Source organism: Carcharodon carcharias, chromosome 11, assembly GCF_017639515.1.
Source record: "Carcharodon carcharias isolate sCarCar2 chromosome 11, sCarCar2.pri, whole genome shotgun sequence".
Taxonomy (NCBI): Eukaryota; Metazoa; Chordata; class Chondrichthyes; order Lamniformes; family Lamnidae; genus Carcharodon; species Carcharodon carcharias.
The window spans coordinates 57,407,093-57,432,241 of record NC_054477.1 but is presented as its reverse complement, the minus strand read 5'-3'; the positions used below and the strand labels follow the sequence as shown (position 1 = coordinate 57,432,241).

The window sequence follows — 25,149 nt, the reverse complement described above, 5'->3', positions numbered from 1 at the left end:
ATTCTGTTTCTCTCTCCAGCGATGCTGCCAGGCCTGCTGAGTTTTTCCAGGACTTTCTCTTTTTATTTCAGAACTCCACCATCCGCAGTATTTTGCTTTTGTTGAATGGTTACATGATATCTATTAAAAGTTTCATTAGCTAGCTAGTTAATTAACTCTTGTCTGAAGTCTAAAGCCATGCCTGTCGGCTAAATCTTGGCAATTTTTAAAAAAACTAACAATAGATAAGTGAAGGCCGAAGTAGTGAATCCAAGAGGATTATTGAGTACGACATTATAACATTCTTTCAACTAAGAAATTCAAGATGGGAAATTTTCTTTAAAATTAAATCTTTTTCACTCAATAAAAATGGGATGTTTCAAATGTATCACTAAAAGAACAACCAAGCCAAATAATGCACACCAATCTGATACCTAAGTTAGCTAAACACATCATCTTCCAATGTTCCTACTTGAAACACTAGCAATGCAACTCAAAGTAGACAGCAATCAAGCTTTTTTTTGCTACAATTAGTGCTACAACAAAAGCTGTTCCCTTCTTTATTTAACAAAAGGCAACAAAAATGAAGTAACTGTTTAAAAAAAAGCAGCCTAACAAGGTGGCTTTAAGGAGGATTGGAAGGTGGGGGAGGCAATTGCAGTGTGGAGCACAGGCGGCTAAAAGCACAGTTTCCAATGGTGGGAAGGAAGAGAGATACACAACAGGCTAGAGTTATAGGAATGGAGGAAGCTACTGTGATAGTGAGGGGAAAGGCCATTAAGGGACTTAAACATGAGGGTCAAAATGTTAAATTGCCGACAATCTGGTTCGACCTGAGACAGTGGCTGGCGGCAAGGTTAGAGTTTGCGGTGGATGCTGAAAACGGATGCTTCGGATCGCTGGCATTTAACTGAAAGCTAATAAAAGTCCAGCAGTCTGACAATACAAAGACAGTGGAGGGGTCAAGACAAATGGTGGAGTCTTAGAACTGGATATTGACAGCATAAATTTGGAAACTACCCCCTTGTTTATGCATGATGTCAACAAAGGACAGCTTGCAGATAAGAGGAAGGGGCTATGTTTGATCCACAGGGGTCTCTAGATACTGCTGGAGTGAGCAGAGAAGCCATTAATGGATATGATTTGCCTACACTTGGGTAGGTAAGAATGGAACCAGTAGAAAGCGTTTTTGGAGTGGGGGAGGGGTGGTGGTGGTGGTGGTGGTGTGGTGAACCAAAAAAGTGGGGAGGATCACGGACATATATCTTTTGTGACTTTGATGAGCATGGTTTCCATACTGTGGCATCACTGAAACCTGAAATTCAAAAATTGTGGAAAAGGACATAAATTTGGGAGGTAAAAACACATTCAAGTACTTCAGAGTGGAAAGGTGGGTTGGAAGTATGGGGTAGTTTACAAGAAAGGAGATGTGAGAGAGTTCTTTTGAGGGCAGGTGACAGCCATATTTTTGAGAAGAGGAAATTGCACCTATGGAGAGAGAACAATTTACAATATTAACATGAGAACCAGGAAGAAAATAAAAACTGAAAATTCAACAGAGTTAATATTCTAGGTCTGCGACTTTTAATTCCTGGCAACATCCTCATAATTCTCCTCTGCACCTCTGGTGTTATCTAGCTTCCCCTTTTATGTTCTTCACCTTCACCACTCCAACGGTTAGCAAGTTTGACATTCTCAGCATTCTCTGAGTGACTAAGCTTCTCCTGCATTCCTTATGTGATTTATTAGTGACTATTTCATATTTTGGACTTACTCACAAGTGGAAACATCTTTTTATGGACTTTTTCGTGGAACCATGGCGATTCTGTGGCATACCCAAAATGGCAGACAGACCTCGGATATGGAAGTACCATTCCCACATCTGGCAGAAACCATTTTCACTTGGGGGTAGGTGGAAACAGGGTCAGGATGTGACTTCCACATGTGGGAAACTCAAATTCAGCTGGGCCATTTTCATTGCAGCAGAGATCTTATTTTGCAGTGTGAGAGTTACGAATCTTTAGAGTAGATGTAAATGCTCCTGAAAGGCAGATAAGGTATGAAGAACTGTCAAGCTGTCAAGTTATTTAAATGGCCAGCCCTCTAAAAATTAAAATAAACTGCCTGTCAATGTCTGAGAGTTGAATAAAATCTGTTCCAGCACTTTCAATAGCTGTTTGTTGACATAACATTAGCTGTCTTTGATGCAAAGTTATGAATATGGGTCTGTTTGCTTTGATTAGGAATTCAGTACTTGAAGAGATTTAAATGTTTTGAATGAGCTTTCATTAATGAGTTTGTTTTATATTGTGAACTCTGTAATAGGTATTTAGAGCTTTATTTTATTTCATCACAGCACGGCTTTTTGAAGTCTGCCCATGGTGGATGCTGGATGGGTTGGCATGGATGGTGTAAGGGCAAAGAGTGGTGGATGGAGGGCCAAGACTTGGCACCAAGTTGGCATAGTGGTTATGAAGGGGATTGGGGGGGGTGGGGTGGGTTGGCATGAAGGGCTATGGTGGGTGGGTGGGGGCATGGGTTGGCATATGTGGGCATGGGTGGTGGGCAGGGGCGAGGGCTAGAGGGCCTAATGTTTAAGAAAACAACTGGGACAAAGTCCCAGAAAAGGCAGGCCTTTTAAACAGCCCACCTTGGTACTTGGCAGCCCCAGTGGCCGCTTCCGATCTGCATCTGGGGGCAGCAGGCCCAACTCTGTCCTGCACCATGTCCCTCACAGAACGAATTCAGGGCATTTTTTTCCCCTGAGTAGATGTGGTGAGCTGGGAACTTCCCCTACTCCTGCTACCAGTCTCTGGAGCAAAAATCCAGGCCAATATGTCTGTTTTATTAAACCTCTTCACAATTTTAAAGAGCTCCATTCTCTCTTTGCTGATAGTTGTACCCACTCAGTTCTGGTATTATCCTTGCAAATGTTTTCTGCACTTTTCTCAATGCTTCTATATTCTTTCTGTAATAGGCAGATTAGAAATGTAAACAGTGGTTAGAGTGTGGTCTAACCAAGGTGCCATATAAGTTTAACATAAATCTTCTGCTTTTGAGTTCATTTCTTCTAGAAACAAATCCCAGTGCTTCACTTACATTTTATGGTTCTGTTAATTTGCATTGTTACTTTTAATGATTTGTGAATCTAGATCCTTTGTGCTTCCACCCCACTTAGACTCATAGTCAAAGTAGCTGGTAGCTCCCTTATTCCATCGACCAAAATGCACCATTTCACACTTATCTATATTGAAATTAATTTTCCATTTGCATACCCATTCTGAAAGTTTGTTAACATGTATTTTGTTGTAGTCTTGCTCTGTATTAATCATAACTCTAATTTGGTTTTGTCTACAAATTTTGAAATTGAACTTCCAATTTCTGATCTAAATCATTTATGTAAATGATGAACAAAAGTGGTCCCAGCAGACCCTTGTGGAACATGAGTTTTTGCCACTACCTTTAATCCCTAGCGTCTATTTCCTACTTTGTAACCAGCTTGCTTTCCATTCTGCTACTTGTCCCTTGATTCCTCATGTTCTGACTTTAGTCATGAGTTTACTATTTACAGAATGTACAAAGGGCTAGGAATTTGTTTGCCCGATATTTCGATGCAGGGGCCACAATGCGTGACCTTCCCACTCTGGTTAGAAATGAAGTGGGCAACATAAAAAACTTATGTAACCACCTTACATCACTGATTGCATCGTGGCCATGAGCAGCTCCTATGCTGATCTCGTCTCCATTGCGCTGCCCTCTGTTCATCCTGAGGATTCAAGTTGCATTTTGAGAAGTCCCCATTTTTGGAATTCAGGCAGCCTTCCCTTTTTAAAATCCCTATAAAGAGATGCGCAAGCAACTCACTGTAGCCTCTGGATAAGCACACCAGAGCACTGAAATACAAGAAGAATGTGACACCATACCAGGGACTGGGCCCCATTGCTTCAGTGATGTTGCACTGGTCAGAGAGGTGGAAGCCAGGAAGGAGGGCATGTTTCTGGCAGGGGCACAAAGCCCACAGAGCCTTAGAAGGGAGTGAGTGCAGGTTGCAAGGATGCTTAAAGCCCACAGTGTGACACCTAGGACATGGCAACAGTGCTGAAAAAATATTAATGACCTCACTTGGTCGAGGTGAGTGAATGCAACTGCATATCACAACTCAGACCCACCACACCACTTCTCATACTGCTCAATGCACCACATTCCCATAACTTACCCAGCAGCACAACTTGGCCCTCAGGACTCATCCCCAACATCCTTAAATTACATCTCACCACATCATCCAATCTTGCCAGCTGGACACACACCTCCATAAGCCTCTCCAAACCTACAGCTATTCAGCTTTGGCAGGTGCTTCACCCAAGCACACAATCATTGACATTCTGCCCTCTCTCTTGCGCAATAGGGGGAAGACTCACATGACTGGTGGAGGACCACCATGCCTGCATCCTTTCAACTTCCTGGAGAAGATGATGTATAGAATTATGGGGACCAATGCCACAGAGCCAGTGACACAAAGCAAGGATAATGGTAAATTGCTGCCTTGTATACCTTCTTTGTTCACTCCTCACCCTCATCCTGAAAACATTATGAAATGGAAACTTCAGATGCAGTGTCCGTGGACCTCCTGCTTCCCTACTTACCCACCCACCCTTCCTACACTCCATTCTCTCCTTTGTTAATTGTATAAATTAAGGTCCAGCATAGACAGGTGGAGGGCATTCATTGGATGATTACTTGAATGCATAATGACACTTATTGACATTGGTAGTCAGTTGTAGGGTTAGGAGCTATGCATTTGTAATGTCTCACTTTGTGAATAAATCTAAAACTGAGTGAAGATTGACTGCTGGTCTCCTCCTTCACCAACTGGCTGAAAGAACTTTAATTTCCTTATGCTTTTTTGCTTTTAGACAGTCATGATCTGTTGCCTGGTCAGCCACTGCAGCCTCAGGAGGAAGGGTGAGAGTAACAGGAAACCTCTGTGGAAGAAGCAAATGGCCTGTAGCCAGGGCAGACGGATGGGTCAACTCATGTGCGAACTCCTCGGAGGACAAGGTCACAGACAATCTCTGCTGCAGGGGACTGGACCCAAAAAAGCACTGGTAACGATGCACACCAAGATGCTTGGTGCAGTGGCATGTCTGCCAGTTAGTCTCCAGTCATTGGCCAGAACCATGGAGGAGTTTGACCCTAACCTGACAGGGGGCATTGCACAGAGCTTGGAGTCCATCCTTTCCACTGTGGAAATAGTGGCACCTCCATGGCAGCCAGACTGACACATGGTGGAATTTCTACTGCAGCATAGGCGGAGGTCTGATATCTCTGTACTGTAGTAATAGTTCAGACAGAGGTCATGAGATCCCTGGTTGCTGTCATGCAAGCTCAGACACTTGCCATCATGGGTGCAGATCTCAGTGCTCAAAAAGGCATGCAGGCTCCTGCATCAGTCCAGAAAACTGTGTTCCAATAGATTATGAGGACTGCTGATGTGCTGTTTTGTGGGAGTGACGTTTTGGAGCAGGAAACTGTTGTCATCTCTCAGGGTGACAGCGTTCGTGCTCCCACCACTGCCTTTGCTGTTGTCTCTCAAGCAACCATCCCAGACTGCTTCCACCCATTTTGAGGTGGTGCAATCTGAAGCCAACCATCAAGACCCAGAGCTGCTCTAGGACAACCTGAAAGACCATCTGCAGCTGTCCTCAGTGAAAGTCAGCAGCCTTCCACCAAACACACTGAAACCACTGGAATAACACTATGTAGGAGCTTGAGGCCAGGCCAGGCCAGGGCAACCACGAGACAGGCACTAAGGAATACAAGGGTGATTCGTTCTGTTTTCATATCATTGATGTATTGCTGGATAAAGTGAAGCTGAGTGAAGATTTTTGCTGTTGACCTTTATTGCATGATGTTAGCCAAACGGACTTTGTGATGGGGAGGTTAGTATGGTTGTGCTGTTAGAGGATGGTGGGGGTATTTTGGGGTAGGGAAGTTCATTTCAAGTGAAAACAAAGTCTTACAAAGTGATCCCTCTTGCTTCATCCGCTTGCACATGTTGAATGTGGTCTCCTTGTGTTCTTCATCATCCTGCTATTGAGGCGGCCTGCAGATCCCAGGATGTAGTGGCTAGGCCCTTGGAATTGCGAGGTTGTAGAGGACATAGCACACCATTACAAACATGAACCACTCAGTCATGTACTGGAGAAATCCCTCCAAGCGATCTAAGCAAAGAAACATTTGCTGTAGGAGACCAATAGCTTGCTTGACAGTGTTGTGGGTCACTCCAAGGCTCCCAGTGATGGCTTTCTGACCTTGTATGGTTGGATGACGGAAGAGAGTCACGAGCCATGTACGGAGCTGAGCAGCCATCTTGTGGTGCATCTTAAAGGTCTGGGGACAGATGGCATTACAGGCTGATGCAGGATACAAATATTGTGGGTGCTGCCAGGAGTCACACTTGGTGTGGTTGCACACCAACTGCACTTTGGCAGAGTGGCAGCCCTGACAGTTGCAATATTGCTTTCCATTGATAAGAGGAGCCACATGAGTGCAGTCATCGATGCCCAACACCATTGGGAATCCTGCTACCCTGGCAAAGCCAAGTGCCTGTTTGTCCTGGTGTTCCTCCTCAGGGAAAAAAGGATGAAATTCCCTCTTATTTGTAGAGTACCTCTGTGACCTTTCTGATGCATGATGAACTGTGATACATGTTAATTGGATACTAATCATGTTTAACTGTAGGCATGTGGTGGATTTTATCTTGAGATTCACTTATGCCCCTATAAATAGAGACTGACTTAAACTGTGTTATTGGATTTGTAGGTGCTTGTTTGTAATCTGTAACTGTGTAAATAAATGCTTATTAAAATGTATAAAGATTGGCTCCAGTTATATTCTTCATTAATTGGCTTTTGGACTATATGTTGCTGATGTTGCCCACTCCCACCTGGACTATTCCCAGCTGTGGCATAAAATGCAAGGGTGATGGTAACCTTCATGGTCACCAGGAGGACCCTGGTTTAAGGCTCCAGGTCAGCGTGAAGAATGTGGAACAACTCTGTGTTGACCTCTTTTGGGAATTGTAGCCTTCTAAGGCATTGTTCTGGTTCCAAGTAGGAGAGGTGCTCTCAGAAGACGCTATTGGGATAGGGAAGCCCTTCATTCCTCCCTCATCACAGGGCTTCCCCTCTCTGCCTCCTCCTCTCCATGTCCTGCTCATGTGGCAGAGCAGGTGGCACTGCAACACCTGCTCCCCATGCCAATGCAAAGCAATGTTATCTTCTGCTTTTCAATGGTCAGCAAAACCTGCAAATTATTCCAGCAACTCACCATGGTGCATCCACAAACTTTGCCTCAGCAAAAGTCAAAAACACCTTGGCAGCAACTTGTTGAGTGACCCTTTAAATAGCCCTAGAATGGGGCTCATCTTGCTTCATAATGCTTGTTGGTTCAGGGGCTCTTGTGCATCAATGACTTCATGGTAACGCATTACAATGTCTTTGGGTGCACACATGGGTGCGTACCTGCATGTGACACTCCACTTCACTAATCTCACACAAGAGATGGTGGCCACTGGTGCCTCTTGGGCATGGAAGCCTCAGGTAGGCCTTCATAGTGGCACTAAATTTTACATCCAAACTTTTGAACTAAAGAACAGCAGTAGGCTATTTAACCCTCGAGCCAGTTATAAACAAATTAATAAACTTATTGGTGAGCAATGGACTCAGTTATTTCTACAACAAAATTACTATTATATATCCAATATGTTACAAATCATTAGAGAAACCTTCTCCATAAAACCAAAGTTATCACAGTTATATGGAGAATGCATGTGAAATCATTTACTATGACGACTTGAACCATTTCCACAAAGCAATTAATAGCTGTAGCTGGAACTGAAGGACTCTCTCTTCCCTGTGTCTTTATACTAACCATATAGGAACATAAGAACAAGAATGGTCTATTTAAATCCTGGAGTCTGTCCTCCGCTATTCAATGAGATCAGGTTGACCTATGACCTAACTACATATACCTTGCTTTTGCCCCATAATCTCTTGATATCTTTGGCTAACAAAAATCCAACAATCTCAGTTTTAAAATTAACAACTGGTCTAGCATCAATTACTGTTTGCTGATGGGAGTTCCAAAATTCATTCATCCTTTTCACTCCTGGAAAATCTGGCTCCAATTTTTGATTATAGTCCGAGACTCCCCAATAGCAGAAATAGTTTTTCCCCATTTACCCTATCTGTTCCCCTTAATTCCTTGAAGATTTCAATCAAATCACTCCACAACCTTCTAAATTCCAGGGAATACAATTCTGGTTTATTTAATCGCTCTTTGTAGCTTAACCCTTAGAGTCCAGATATCATTCTAATAAATCTATGCTGCATTCCCGCCAAGGTCAATATATTTTTCATTAGCTGTAGTGCCCAGAACTGCTCACCATACTCCAGGTGTGGTCTAACCGTGGTTTTGTATAGCTGAAGCATAACTTCTATCCCAAAGAGTTAACAAAGTGAGCATCGGTCCGATAGAAAGTGAATCTGGTGAATTAACAACAGAAAATGAGATGGCAGATGAATTGAACAGGTATTTTGTATCGGTCTTCATTACAGAAGATACAACAGCCCAGAAATAGCTATAAATCAGGAAATGGAAGGAAGGGAAGAACTCAGGAAAATTACAATCACTAGGGAAGTGGTACTGAGCAAATAGTTGGAGCTGCAGGCTGATAAATCCCCTAGTCCTGATAGACTTCATCCTAAGGTCTTAAAAGAAGTGGCTAGTGAGATGGCTGATGTGTTAATTTTCCAAGATTCCTTAGAGTTAGGGAAGATTCCATTAGATTGGATATTAGCAAATGTAGCTCCCTTATTCAAAAATGGAGGGAGACAGAAAGCAGGAAACTCCAGTTAGCTTAACATCTGTCATAGGGAAAATGTTAGAACTATTATTAAAGACGTTATGACAGGGCACTTAGAAAAATTCAAGACAATCAGGCGGAGTCAACATGGTTTTGTGAAAGGGAAATTATGTTTAACCAATTTATTGGAATTCTTTGAAGGGGTCACATGTGCTGTGGATAAAGAGGAACTGGTAGATGTATTATACTTAGATTTCCAGGAGGCATTTGAGAAGGTGCCACATCAAAGGCTACTGCAGAAAATAAAAGCTTATGGTGTAGGGTGTAACATATTGGCATGGATAGAAGATTTCCTGTTAGCTAGTCAACAGAGAGTAAGCATAAATGGGTCTTTTTCTGGTTGGCAGGATGTAAGAGTGGTGTGCCACAGAGATCAGTGCTGGGGCCTCAACTTTTTACAATTTATATAAATGACTTGAATGAAGGCACCGAAGATATGATTGCTAAATTTGCTGGTGACACTACGATAGGTAGGAAAGTAAGTTGTGAAGAGGACATAAGGAGGCTACAAAGAGACATTGATAAGTTAATTGAGTGGGCAAAGATATGGCAAATGGAGTATAACGTGGGCAAATGTGAAATTGTCCATTTTGGCAGGAAGAATAAAAACGAAACAATATATCTAAATGGTGAGAGATTCCAGAGCTCTGAGATTCAGAGGGACCTGGGTGTCCTAGTGCATAAATCACAAAAGATGAGTATGCAGGGTCAGCAAGTAATTAGGGTGAATATGGAGATTTTCACCATTTAGAAAGCAAACAGTTTTATCCTTTTTGGTCCAAAGTGGATGACCTCACATTTTCCAACAATGAAATCCATTTGCCACAGTTTTTCCCATTCACTTAATCTATCAATATTGCTTTGTAATTTTACTCTTCCCACTGCTTAATATACTGCTTATCTTTGTTTCATCAGCAAATGTGGATGATGTTTAAAAACAACAATGCCCAACATCCTTGTAGCTTCTTTCAATATCTTTTGGCTGAGTCTTTAAGGGACATTATGTGGGAGATGACCTGGCACGTAATTAAGGCGGTACGAAGCAGGGGACTGGAGAAGATGAGGTTGTTTGTCAATTATATCACTGCCTTTACTTTGTTGTTAAAACAGGTATATTAATAATGCCACCTTTAGGGTACTTTAGCATTAGGAATTCAGTTAAAAGGAACATTGCTGGCGCATTTAAACAGTTTTACTTTACTGGCTTGATTTCTCATTTTAAAAAATTCATTAATGGGATGTTGGTGATGCTTGCAAAGCCAACATTTATTGCCCATTCCAAATGGCTGTATGCCACTTCACAAGGCTGTTCTGAAACCAACCACAGGGCAGTGGTCTGGAATCACATACAGGCCAGGCTGGGTATGGACGGTAGATTTTCTTTTCTAGGGGACATTAGTGAACCAGATTGTTTTTTTTAAACAAAATTCCAATGATTACATGGTCACCATTACTGACAATTACCTCTTATTCCTGACTTAATTAGCTGAATTTAAAATTTTCAACTGCCGTGGTGGGATCTGAACTCATATCTCTGGATCATTAGCTCAGGACATGGTATTACCAGTCTTGTGATAAAGCCACTCTACTATTCCACCCACCCATCTGGTCAGAACTACGAAAATAAAATGGAGACAAGAACAGAATATTGGAAAAAAATTAGCATATCAAACAAATAAATCACCTCCAGGAAGCTCCGAAGATGATTCAGGCAGGGGTATATGTACTTTGACATTCACTATGTGTAGTTGGTGTGGAAATTTAACATTACTTTGATTCTCTAGGTTTGGCAGGCAGGGAAAGCAAAGTAAGCCATTTGCTGGGAGCACCTTATCATTGAATTTGGCTTCACCACTGGTCTCCAAGAACATAAGAAATTGAAGCAGGAGTAGACTATACAGCCCTTCAGGCCTGTTCTGCCATGCAAAACAATCATGGCTGATCTTGGACTTCAACTCCACATTCCTGCCCATTCCCCATATCCCTTGATTCCCTGAGAACCCAAAAATCTGTCTACCCCAGCCTTAAATGTATTTAATGATGGAACATCAACAACCCTCTGGGGTAGAGAATTCCACAGATTCACAACCCTTTGAGTGAAGGAATTTCCCTTCATCTTAGTGCTAAATGATTGGCCCCTTATCCTGAGTCTGTGACCGCATGTTTTAGGTTCCCCAACCAGCGGAAACAATCTCTTACCGTCTACCTGATCAAACCCCTTCAGAATCTTGTACATTTTTATAATATCGCCTCTCATTCTTCGAAACTCCTGAAAAAATAGACCGAATTTGCTCAGCCTCATCATAGGACAACCCCCCCCTCATCCCAGGGACCAATTTAGTGAACCTTCACTGTACCGCCTCCAATGCAAGTACATCTTTCCTTAAATGTGAAGATCAAAACTGCACATAGTATACCAGATGTGGTCTCACTAAAACCTTGTACAACTCTAGCAAGACTTCTTTGTTATATATAATATAAAAGCAAAATACTGCAGATGCTGGAAATCTGAAATAAAAACAGAAAATGCTGGAAAAACTGAGCAGGTCTGGCAACATCTGTGGAAAGAGAAACAGGGTTAATGTTGAGTCCATATGGCTCTTCTTCAGAGCTAAAGAGAAGTAGAAATATGATGGATTTTATACCTTTTAAGAGAGAGTGGAGCAGGTGGAACGAGATAGAAGGTCAAGGATAAGTGACAACTAAGGAGAGATTGACGAAGATGTCATGGACACAAGACAAAGGGAGTGTTAATGGTCGTGGTGAAGATGCTGAGAGTGGCATAAAGGTAAGACAGCAAAAGGTGTTAACAGCAGTACAAGGGTCAGCACTCTTGAAAGCAAAACATAAAAACAAGTGACAGATGGCCCTTTGGGGGGAGGGGTTTTGGAGAAAAGGATAAAAAAATGAACAAATCATAAATATTAAAAAAACTTTAATAGAAAAATAAATAAATAAAAATTTAATTAAAAAAGGGGTCAAGAGGGAGGAGAGTGTTCATGGTCTGAAGCTGTTGAACTCAATATTCAGTCCGGAAGGCTGTAAAGTGCCTAATTGGAAGATGAGGTGCTGTTCCTCCCGTTTGCTTTGGGCTTCACTGGACAATTGCAGCAGGCCAAGGATGGACATGTGGGCATGAGAGCAGGATGGTTATTGAAATGGCAAGTGACAGGTAGGTCTGGGTCATGCTTGCAGACAAAACAAAGGTGTCCGCAAAGCAGTCACCCAGTCTGCGTTTAGTCTTCTCAATGTAGAGGAGTCTGCATTGGGAGTAGCAAATGCAGTAAACAAAATTGAAGTAGGTGTAAGTGAAGTGCTGCTTTACCTGAAAGGAGTGTTTGGGGCCTTGGACAGTGAGGAGGGAGGTGGTAAAGGAGTAGGTTGCATGGGAAGGGGAGGAGGAGTAGGGGGTGATGGAGGATTGGACCAGGGTGTCATGGAGGGAACAGTCCCTATGGAATGTTGACAGTAGGGTGAGGGGAAGATGTGTTTGGTGGTGGCACCATGCTGGAGGATGATCCATTGAATGCGGAGGCTGGTGGGGTGAAAAGTGAGGATAAGGGAGACCCCATCTTGGTTCTGGGAGGAAGCGGAAGGGGTGAGGGCAGAGGTGCGGTAGATGTGTCAGGCATGGTTGAGGACCTTGTCAACCACAGTGGGGGGGTGGGGGGCAACCTCAATGGAGGGAAAAGGAAGACAAGTCAGAAGAGCCATTTTGGAAAGCGGCATCAAGGAACTGAGAGAAGGGGATGGAGTCCTTACAGGAAGCAGGGTGCGAGGATTTGTAGTCGAAGTAGCTGTGGGAGTCAGTGGGCTTGTAATGAATATTGGTGGACAGTCTATCACCAGAAATGGAGACCGAGAGGTCAAGGAAGTGAAGGGAAGTGCTGGAGATAGTCCATGTGAAGGTGAGAGAGAAGTGGAAACTGGAAGCAAAATCAAAAAATTTTTCCAGGTCCAGGCGAGAGCATGAAACGGTACTGATACAGTCATTGATGTACCGGAGAAAGAGTTGTGGGAGGGGGGCCTGAGTAGGACTGGAACAAGGAATGTTCCACATACCCTATAAAGAGACAGGCGTAACTGGGACCCATGTGGGTGCCCATAGCCACATCTTTTAATTGGAGGGAGTGAGACATGTTTAAGGAGAAATTGTTCAATGAGAGAACAAGTTCAGCCAGGAGAGTGGTGGATGGGGATTGCTCAGGCCTCTGTTCAAGGAGAAGCAGGAGAGCTCTCAGAATAACCTGGTGGGGTATGGAGCTGTAGCGGGATTGGATGTCCATGATGAAGAGGCGGCGGTTAGGGCCAGGAAGCTGCAAACTGTTAATATGACGTGGGGCATCAGAGGAATCACGAATATAGGTGGGTAGAGACTGCACAAAGAGAAGTCATGAAATAAAAGGGACAGTAGCAACATGGATACAAAATGGCTGAGGGATAGGAAACAGAGAGTAATGGTTAATGGGTATTTTTTGGGCTGGAAGAAGGTTTATGGCGGAGTTTCCCAGGGATTGGTATTAGGATTGGGACCCTTGCTTTTCCTGATATGTATAAATGATCTAGATCTTGGTGTGCAGGGGACAGTCTCAAAGTTTGCGGATGACACAAAACTTGGGAGAATTGTAAACTGTTAGGAGGACAGTGTAGAATTTTAAAAGGACATTGACACATTGGTGGAGCAGGCAGATTGGTGGCAGATGAAGTTCAATGTGGAGAAGTGTGAGGTGATACATTTTGGTACAAAGAACATCGAGAGACAGTATAAAATAAAGGTTACTTTTCTAAAGGGTCTGCAGCAGCAGAGAGACCTGGGTGTATATGTACATAAGTCATTAAAGGTAGCACAACAGGTAGAGAGAGCTGTTTCTAAAGTATTCTAGGCTTCATTAATAGGGGCACAGAGTACAAGAGCAGGGAGGTTATGATGAACTTATGTAAGACACAGGTTAGACCTCAACTGGAGAATTGTGTACAGTTCTGGGCGTCACACTATAGGAAGGATGTGAACGCATTGGAGAGAGCGCAGAAGAGGGTTACGAGAATGGTTCCAGAGATGAGACACTTCGGTTGTGAAGAAAGATTGGAGAAGTTGGGACTGTTTTCCTTGGAGAGGAGAAGGCTAAGAGGAAGCTTGATAGGAGCTTTCAAAATCATAAAGGATCTGGACAGAGTAGATATGGAGAAACTGTCCCCGCTCGTAAACGGATCGAGAACCAGAGGGCACAGTCTTAAAGTGTTTTGCAAAAGAAGCAAATGCAAGGTGTGAAAGAACTTTTTCACACAGCGACTGGTTAGGGTTTAGAACACACTGCCTGGAAATGTGGGGAAATAGATTCAATTGAGGCATTCAGGAGGGCATTGGATGATTATTTAAATAAAAATAATGTGCAGGGTTACAGGGAAAAGGCAGGAGATTGGCACTAAGTTAAAACGCTCAGCGAGCCGGTGCAGACATGATAGGTCGAATGGCCTCCTTCTACACCATAACAATTCTGTGATTCTGTGAGAGAGAGAATGGAGTCAAGATAGGAAGAAATGAATTCTGTGGGGCAAGGATAGGCTGACACAATTGGTCTACTGGGACAGTGCTGTTTGTAGATTTTGGGAAGGAGGCAGAAGTGGGTTGTACGGGGTGGGAGATTATGAGGTTGGCGGCTGTGCAGGGAAGATCTCCAGAGGAAATGAGGTCAGTGACAGTCCTGGAAACAGTGGCTTGATATTTGGTGGGGGGGTCATGGTCCAGGGGGAGGTAGGAAGAAGTGTCTCAGAGCTGGCGCGCAGCCTGTGCACCAGGCAACAGCACCACCCTTGTCGGCAGGTTTAATGACAAAGTCAGGATTTGACCTGAGGAATGGAGTACAGCAAGCTCAGAAGGAGACAGGTTGGAATGGGCAAGAGGAGCAGAGAAATTAAGACGGCTGATATCACATTGACAGTTCTTAATGAACAGATCAAGAACAGGTAAGAGGCCAGAGGGAGGGGTCCAGGTAGAGGAAGAATACTGGAGGTGCGTGAAAGAATCCGTTGAATGGGGGGAGGACTCCTGCCCAAAGAGGTGAGCGCGAAGACGAAGGTGACAGAAAAAGAGTTCAGCATCATACCAAGCCCAAAATTCATTGAGGTGAGGACGTAAGGGGATGAAATTGAGCCCTTTGCTGAGTACAGAAGGTTCAGCATCAGAGAGTGGAAGGTCAGAGTGTATGGTGAATACATGGCAAGGGGTTGGATTAGAAGAAGGGATGGGGTCAGAGGAACGGGAAGGGGTGGAGGGTCCCAGATGGGCATTGATATCAATAAGTTGTTGGAGCTTGCGTTCTTTAACAACTGAAAGGAAGAGAAAATGTTTTTTGTTAAGGTGTCAGATGAGACATGTACTCCAATCCCCTTGCAATATAGGCCAACATGCCATTTGTGTTTCTAACTGCTTGTTATACCTGTATGTTAACTTTTTGCATTCCTTGTATGAGCTCAACTCAAGTCTCTTTGAACACCTATGCTTATAAGTTTCTCACCTTTTAAAAAATATTCAGCTGTTCTATTCTTTCGACCAAAGTGAATAACTTCACACTTCTCTACATTATAATCCATCTGCCATCTTGTTGCCCAATCAGTTAACCTGTCTATATCTCTTTGCAGCCTCTCTGCTCCTTCCCACAGCTTACCTTTACACCTGACTTTATATCATCAACAAACTTAGACACACTGCTCTCTGTCCCTTCATCCATGTCATTATTCACCACCTGCCAACTGACAACTCAAAAAGAAATTCTTCTTACAGATAGAAGAATCTTTCAAAACTTCAAATAATGTGGAAAGTTGGTGGAATTCATTGCACCAACATTTTTGTTCTTTCCCATTTGCCTCACATCCACTCTCCAGAAGTCCCAAGTAATTCTGTCCTTTAAATAAATGCTAAGTCTTCAGCTTTTTAGTTGACTGTCAACCGAATGAACTTCAAACTCTCATTGAAATTCCTTATTTACATTACATCTGGACAATCTGAGAGCCAACACACTTCATTAGGAACACTAAAAAAATTAAATGAAGAATAGACTGGATATTCTTGAAATAATACATTTTACAAACAGCTTGCGAGGGCTTAGAAGCAGTATGAGACTCACTATTGCATTCAGTTAAAAAGAGATTCAAATACTTGTATGTTCAGATACAAGATGAACTTCAAAATGTTTTACTGAAAGGTAGGCTTTTTTCTAAAGGGCAATTGGGCCCGTCATAAAGGTAAAGTCTACATAAGGTTGTTTTGACTTCAGCTGTTGTAGGTGAAGCTTAAACATGTAACATATGCATACACTACCATTTGCATGTTTAAGTCAATCAAAACACAGTAACCAATGTCTTAAGATTTCTTAATTAAATATTGTTTCTGTATTGGACCAAGCACAAATATAAGTCAAATTTTCTACCATTTATCATTTCACAAAATGTCGATCGATAAGCAAAATTATTCATCTATTGTCAATGTGAACTGCAAAATGCCAGACACTCTGAAACATTTTTTCTGTCAAAGAAGTTTAAACCTTCGTTTTTATTCATTCATTTTGAATACTCCCTAAAAAAAAAGCACACAATATTCTAAGCACATACATTTTAAATTACTTATACTTTTATTTTTAAACTTTATCAGGCCAGCAGAATTAGTTATTTTGGAAAAAAGGCATCATAAAAAATTTTAAACTTCAGTTACTTTCAGGGAATATGCACCAGCTTTCACCAGTAATTGTCACAAAATATTCAACTTACTGTTCATACATTCCTGAATCACTGAGAACAAGAAATCTCTTGGAGTCATGTATAATTCACCCTCATATTCAACTGAGGCAAACTGTTTGAAGCGCTGTTTGCAAGTTGCAGCACATCCATGTTCTTCTTTAGCATTGTCTTTCAGTGTATTTTGGACCTTAAACAAAAAAAATGACGTTTTACAATAATTGCATTAACAATAATTAAATTCCAGAGTCTAAGCTCGCTTATCTAAGTTTTCATACTTCATTTATTCACCATTACTATAATAAAAGGGGCAGACATAATTAAATCTATAAAAATACGCAGTCTTTTGCTGTCTGCACTTTTCTGATTGGTCAGTGGTATGATTTGGAGGGCACATGTGGAGTCACGTGGGGCATGGGGAGGACTGGAGGCCATGATGCACGACGATTGCTAACAGTTGGTGGTGGTGGAGGTGATAGTGCAGGGGTTGGTCGTGAAAGAGACCAGAGGACGGTAAGGGGAGCCCAACAACAAAGTAACACTGATTGGAAAGATTGAGGAAAGTGGGTGGAGTGGGAATTGGTTTAATAGCATGGGAGGGAAGATTAGTGGTGATGGCGGTGTTGGGAGTAAAAAACAGTGGAAGATAAGTGCAGCCCAACAACAAAGTTAGGCTGGCTGGAAGGATTGGGGACAGAATGGTGGGGATGTGGGGGTGGGTTATGATACTGGTGGGAGGATTGCAGAAAATTGGGTACATGCAGGGACAAATGGAATGGAAGATGGGGAAAGCATATGAAGAAGGGGTGGGTGGGGACTGCTATAAGAGACAGCTAGAAAGGAATACAAAGTGGATAACATGGGAGAGAGAGCGTGATGAGGGAGATGTGGCATGGGAGGGGTGGCCTGGAGACGGTGGCATGCAAGGCAGGGGATGGCGTGGGACAACCGGGAAGGAGTGGATGGCATAGGGATGGAATGGCATGGCACGGGAGGAAGTGGGTTATATGGGAGGGAGGGGATAGCATTGCATGGGAGGGGTAGATGAGATGATGGAATTGATTAAGTGAGTTCATTTGATTGGAAATGTTCTACCGTCTCTGCTAGGATTAATGACATTTAATACCACCTCTAATCCCTAAATTGTCCACAATTGTATGATATTATCTACAGAATATAGGACAGGAGCAGCTAATGGATACTGACGGAAAGGTTGGCAGGAATGTTGAGAAGTTTGGAGGCAATTGAAGGTTTAGGGAAAATGATGAGTGAGGGGTGGGAATGCACAGGTTTCTGAGAGGGGAATGAGAAGAGAGACACCAAAGGTCACATCTTCTCCACAAGCTCCACTTCAAATGCAGCCTTCAACTGTTGCTTGTTCCTTTCCCTGTTCCACCACAATAATATATTAGCATGGGTGGAGGGTTGGTTAATGCACTGGAAGCAGACAGTAGGGATGAATGGGGCATTTTCAAGTCAGCAAGCTGTGACTATTGGAGTGCCACAAGGATCAGTGTTGGGGCCCCAGCTATTTACAACCTATATTAATGACTTAGATGAAGAGACGAGAGTGATAATTCCAAGTTTGCTGATAATTCCAAGCTAGGTGGAAATTTAAGCAGTGAGGAGAACACAAAGGGGCTGCCAAGAGACATAGAGAGGTTAAATAAACAGACAGCAAGGTGGCAGATTGAGTATAATGTGGGGAAGTGTGAGGTTATTCATTTTGGTAGTAAGCATAGAAAAGTGAAATATTTTTAAAAGCTGTGAAAGTTAATATTCAGAGAGACTTGGGTGCACTTGTACAAGGAACACAAAGTTAGTATGCAGGTACTGCAAGCAGTTAGGAAGGTAAATGGCATGTTGGTCTTTATTGCAAGAGGATTGGTGTATAAGAGTAAAGAAGTCTTGCTACAATTGTGGAGGGCATTGTTGAGGCCAAGGGTTTCAAATTACGGGTGAGCAGACTCACTCCATGCCAGTCCACCTTGCAGCCATAATGCGCTGCTGGCGGGCTGAATTGTCTGTCAGGGGGACTTCCACCTCTCACTGAGGAGGAAGTCCCACCTTTGGGTGCTTCCAGCCAATCAAATTGGCTAGCAGCTCCAAAGTCTCATTAGTGGGCACTGCTAGGACTGCAACCTGTCCCAAGAAGGCAGCCCAATGGATCCTGGAGTAAGGTATGTCCGGGGTATTGGGAGGGGAGAGGAGAGGGCAGCTTAGGGAGGGGGGCTGAGGAGTGGGATTTGGAGAGCAGGTGGATAGGAAGAAAGGGGGGGTACTATCTTAGGGGGGCACTATCTTAGAGGGGCTGCTGCCTGATGCGCAAAGGACATCCCCTGAAGATAGTTCCCCCTCTTCCGTCCCTCCCTTTTAAAAACTTTTTAACAAAAATGGTCTGGCCACTTCAGTCCAACTGCCACACCAAATGTATTATGGTGTGGGCAGAGTATTATCGGGGTCAATTGGCTGTTTGACTAGCTCAATTGACCCTTGATTATTTATAAATTTGCATTGGAGGTGGTACAGGGGTGAGAGGGTTGTCTTACGGTAAGAAACTGAGTAAATTGGGCTATACTCTCTGGAGTTTAGAAGAATGAGAGGTGATCTCATTGAAACATACTGAAAGGGCTTGACAGGGTCTAGCTGCTGAGGTTGTTTCTCCCGGCTCAGGAATCTAGAAAACAGGACCATAGTCTCAGGAAACAGGGTTGATCATTTAAGACTGAGATGAGGAGTAATTACTTTACTCAGGGGGTTATGAATCTTTGGAATTCTCTATTCCTGAGCATTGTGGATGTTCCATTGTTGAGCATATTCATGGCTAAACTAGATGGAGTTCTGTTCTCTCATGGAATTAAGGGAGATAGGGAGCAGGCAGTCAAATGGAATTGAGACAGATGATCAGCCATGACCGTATTGAATGGTGGAGCAAGCCCATGGGGCCATATGGTCTACTCCTGCTCCTATTTCTTATGTTCGCAGAAAAAAGAAATAAGAGGTCTAGGATAGATTTTTGTAGATCTCTTGAGCTAAGTGTAGACTAAAATAAATGTTCATTACAGCAGTATTTGAGCCCTGCAAGCCATTATCAATTTACTTTGTAAATTTGGCAAATCTGACCTACAGCCATTTCATCCATCCACTACTAATGACATTTTCAACCTAGGAAAATACAAATTTAATGGAATATGGTCAAATTGGGTGTTTCTCTGCCATGGGAGAAAGTGCCATCTGTTGGCATTATGTTTGAATGTACCACCTTAGTTTTTTCTTGCACGCAAGTAAAGGCAAGACATTCTCGCAATTGTAAATTTTTAAATGTGTTCATTTATACTGTTTCTGAGTTGGTGCGTATTGTTTATCATTCAGGGATCCAACTGAAATGGAGTAAAGTGCTGTGCCATGGCGAAGTAGGATGTGAGTTTGTGCCCACAAAGTTCTTTTTTTGATTAATTTACAGATTATGGTCTTCACAGCGAAAGCCTGCATTTATAGCTCATCCCTATTTGCCTTTGAAAAGGTGGTTGTGATCCACCTTCTTGAATTGCTGCAGTCCTTGTGGTGATAGCAGTCCCACAGTGCTGTTAGGGAAAGCTATTATTCTTGATCTTTTCAGAAGCTGTTAGTGTACAATGGCTCAGCATTGGGACCAAGACTCTTAACTGTTCTTTTAGTTTGGAATTGGGTGTTTTGAAGGGTATCCAAAAGAGGTAAGAGAAAGGTGTAGTATTTACTTTCCCTCCCAATTGTTTTTAGATCTAATTTTGAAAGCAATGGTGAAAGAGGGGAAAAAATTGGAAATAAACAAACTAAAGTCTTTTGGAAGCTTGTGAATTTTTGCTAATAGATGATCTAATAGGATTAGAAAGTAACCCTAGCAGGGTGATAGTTGCAAAACACATGCCAATTAAAATTCTGCAAATTATTAGTCAGAAATAAAAATATTTTAGATTGCATATTTAAAATTATGATACATAGGTTATAGGGTTTTGCAAATTTTACGTTCCTACTGCCTCAAAATGAATTTTGCCAAGGAGTACTTGGCTCCAATAAACAAAGTTCTGTGCATCAATTTTTAAAACAAGTTTTGAAGTTAGTGCCATACTATATCTAGAGAGTTTCCCAGGTTACGAGTTGAGCTAGTAACAACAGGATAATTTATCTTTTTATTTTTGTGACTTTATTTGAATAATTTCACTGGTCATATCAATTAGAGACCTGCACATTGACTTTTGCCAGAGTATTGCCATTGGGATACGTGAAAGGGATAGCTGGGATTACTGACTCTAATGTTTCCATCCATTACTCCTGGTAAAGTACCACCTGCATCGGGAGCTACATAGACAAGATCTAAATCTTGTCACATGGTTAGGAAAAAAATGCAATCAAAATGCTAAAGACATCAAATCAGATAATGATTTGCTATTAACGTGAGTCTCATCATCAGAATACTACATTTATGCCCCATTCATTTGCTGTTTAAAAGTTCTCATCATCAATCCCTCTCAACATCTCTTCATTTTTCTTTTACTTTCTGCAAATTTGTGTCATAATTTACTGAGTTACTAGTTTACCAATCTTGGCATAAAACAAATGAAAATAAAACTATAAGTACAAGAACAACATTTGTTGGTCATTTCAATTTAATACTCAACATTTCACAACATACAATCTTAAATGAAAGAGCAACTAATTCAGAGCAGTGGGATTTCACAACTGCTTTGGTCCCACAGGACTCATTAAAATAATGAGCTCCTGACAGGTACATGATAACAACTGATATAACAACTGATTGAAGCCAGGAATGTGTTTGTGTGTTTAACAATAATCTTTCAGCACATAAACACTTGAGCAAAGTTGGCTTCTTGTGGTAAATCAATGCAAGGATCAACTATTTCAACTAAAAGACGATCAATGTGAGCTACATCAAAAACCAATTTAATCCAAAATTGTGTAATCCTAAAACATTAAGTATATGTGCCACAATTAGGTTCAGCTGTACAATTCAGTGCCGTCAAAAATTTAGTAATTTTGAGGACTTATTTGCTAATTAAAATAAAAGGGCATATTAAGGGCTGGCTAACACAGTGGAGATCTAACAAACATTTTACCTCAATTCGGTATCATAAAATTAGCTTTTTGTTTATTTATTTATTTCCATACATTAGACATGATAACTTAGAGGAGAATTTTCTCCCCGTTGGGTGGGCTGGGCGGCAGCAGGCACACAGCTGGCTGCTGCCCGCGATCGGCTGCGCGCTGCCATTTTACGTGGGTGGGCCAATTGAGGCCCGCCCAGCGTGACGTGCACCCAGAAGCGCTGAGCACTCCCTGTGCGGACGGAGGGAGAAGGGAGAGTCGGGGCCTGCATGCCGACCAGAAGATTCAGGCCTTAATAATTATTGTGTTAGTGTTCTAAGAATGGTTGCATTCCTGCAAGGTACAGAGTGAAAGTTTGGACCCAAATTTAAGCAAAATTTACTTCCTCCAGCTAAGCCATTTTTCTGAGGCTTCCACAAATGCCAACACGGGAGGTTGAACTCTATTGGCCTCTTAGTCTGGGAGGGTTAACTGAGTAGACACAGAGGTGCAGAATCTTGGTATACAGCTCAACGTCTAGCTCAGTTTCCTTATTCACATCCAATCTGCTTAGAAGCCTGTGGCATCTGTAATTTTGACAAACCCATCAGATATCTGGCATTATCATAGTTTGTAGACCACAGCATCACAAGCAACACAATTGGCCCCGTGAAAATGTATCCCAAAGTATTACATCTCTAAACAATTTTTTTTGATTTTCCTTTAGAATGGGTGGTACAAACAATTTGGAACACAAACAAGATGGAAAAACAGGGGTTGAGAAGGAGGACGTAGAGTGGAGGAGGAGGAATAAATTGAAAGTGGGCAAAGTTGTTCCACCTAAGAACTTCCTGATTGTTCATAACCTCTGTCATTCACCAGTCCACTGAAATCCTTAAAAGGGATCCCATTATTGTCATAAAGGTTTGCCATTGGGTGATTCATAAATCATGGGGTTGCTGGAGAGTCACAGTGGATTGTAATGGTGGGAATAGAGGTACCACAAAAGTCACATCCTGGATTGAGAGCTGAAATGTTAACTCCTCTATTCTTTCCACAGATGTTGCCTCACCTGATGAAGGTTCCCAGCATTTCCTGTTTTTGTTTCAGATCTCAGGAACTGTGCTATGACTGTTTTGTACTGCAATGCTCTCCCTGATCTGTGGAAGCAGCAAAAGTGAGCCTACAGAGTGGCTCTGGTGTCCTTCACAATAATAGAAGATCTGGCACCTCATTAGACCATTTTTTTCATATTAGTAAGGAGATATAGACAGGATTTATTATCAAAGCCAGCCTGGGATTAGCACTCATCATCAAGGCGCCAGCCAGATTGTTGACCCCTGAATTAAAAGAGCAATGCTGGTGTTCTTGAGGACCTAAGGGTCATGATGGCTTCTTAAAAGTTTGTTGTTGGTTCCATGTTTAATAAACATGTAAATTGTTTACAATTTAAAAAACTACAATTTAATTAAATTCCATGAAAACCACACTGCGGCAACTGAAATACTACAGATTGATGCTCTCTTGCAAGCTAAACACAAGTACCAATGGCAAATACAACATAATGCACAGTTCTGGACAATGTAAAAAGCTGGATGGAAGCAGAGAAGCCTATAGTTAACTCACCTCTGCAAGCTTCCAATGAAACTAAGCAACAGGTGTTCACAGTCCTGACGGAGGATTATTTATTTTCTTTGGCTACAAGAAGTATTTGAGAATGTTTGAGGAATTTCATGAAAATAACATTAGTTTTGTGAATCCAGTGCAAAAAGTTAGATTACACCCTCCATTTGTACATTTGGAATAATATGTACAGATGCAAATGAATAAAGAGGAACAATAAACAGTCTCATTCCTCTGTCCTAATACTAAAATGTCATCAGCAATGCAGTGTTTTTTGGACATCTATTCAAATTAAGATATTTAGGTAGTAAAAGTTGATTTAGATCACAGTTAAATAAAACATCCCAAAACGCACACAATCATGTCATTTTTTTTTAAATTCTTTCAGGGAATGTGAGCTTCACTGGCTAGGCCAGCATTTATTGCTTAACCCTAATTGCCCTCAAGAAGGTGGTGATGAGCTGCCTTCTTGAACTGCTGCAGTCCATGTGTGTAAATACATCCACAGTGCTGTTAGAGAGGGAGTTCTAGGGTTTTGACCCAGTGACAATGAAGGAATGGCGATATAGTTTCAAGTCATTGATGTATTGGCAAGTTAGATATTGTTTGCAAAAACTACTCTCCATTTATGTCTTTCCCAGCACTCTCAATCAGCTCTATTGAATCTTGGAAAGGTAAAAAGCTGTTTGCGGTAGTCCAACATTTTTAATCTATAAAACCATAAGACATAGGAAAAGAAGTAGGCCATTCAGCCCATCGAGTCTGCTCCACCATTCAATGAGACCATGCTAATCCGATAATCCTCAACTCCACTTTTCTGCCTTGTCCCCATAACCCTTGATTCCCTCACTGATTAAAAATCTTTCTATCTCAGCCTTGAATACACTTAATGACCCAGACTCTATAGCCCTCTGTGGTAAAGAATTCCACAGACTGACTACCCTCAGAGAAGAAATTCCTCCTCATCTCTGTTTTAAATGGGTGACCCCTTACTCTGAAATTACGCCCTGTGGTCCGAGACTCTCCCACAAGGGTAAACAACTTCTCAGCATCTATCCTGTCAAGCCCCCTAAGAATCTTATATATTTTAATAAGGTCACCTCTCATTCTTCTAAACTCCAATGAGTACAGGCCCAACCTACTCAACCTCTCCTCTTAAGAAAATCCCTCCATACCCGGGATCAACCTAGTGAACCTTCTCTGGACTGCCTCCAATGCCAGTATATCTTTCCTTAAATAAGGGGACCAGAACTGTTTACAGTATTCCAGGTGTGGTCTAACTAGTGCCTTGTATAGTTTTAGCAAGACTTCCCTATTTTAATACTCCATTCCCTTTGAAATAAAGGCAACATTCTGTTTGCCTTCCCTATTACCTGTTGAACTTGTATGTTAGCTTTTTGGGATTCTTGCATGAGGATCCCCAAATCCCTCTGTGCTGCAGCCTTCTGCAGTCTTTTTCCATTTAAATAATATTCAGCTCCTCTATTCTGCCTGCCAAAGTGCATAACTTCATATTTTCCCACATTATAGTCCATCTGCCAAGTTTTTGCCACTCACTTAACCTGTCTATATCCCTCTGTAGACTCCTTGTGTCATCCTCCCCACTTGTCTTCCCACCTATTTTTGTGTCATCCGCAAAGTTGGCGATAGTACATTCACTTCCCTCATCTAAGTCATTAATATATATTGTAAATAATTGTGGCCCCAGCACTGATCCCTGTGGCCCTCCACTAGTTACAGGTTGCCATCCTGAAAATGTCCCCCTTATCCCAACTCTCTGTCTTCTATTAGTTAGCCAATCCTCTTTT

At 42.1% G+C, this 25,149-nt stretch overlaps 1 protein-coding gene across 2 annotated transcripts in view; it reads right to left on the bottom strand.

Moving 5' to 3' along the window:
* The window catches only part of micu2 (mitochondrial calcium uptake 2), a 515,235-nt gene that overhangs the window by 228,654 nt on the left and 261,432 nt on the right, over positions 1–25,149 (bottom strand). For both annotated transcript variants that reach the window (XM_041199666.1, XM_041199667.1), the window contains one exon: positions 16,670–16,826. In XM_041199666.1, the coding sequence (XP_041055600.1) occupies positions 16,670–16,826 (157 nt within the window). The remainder of the gene's footprint in view (positions 1–16,669; positions 16,827–25,149) is intronic.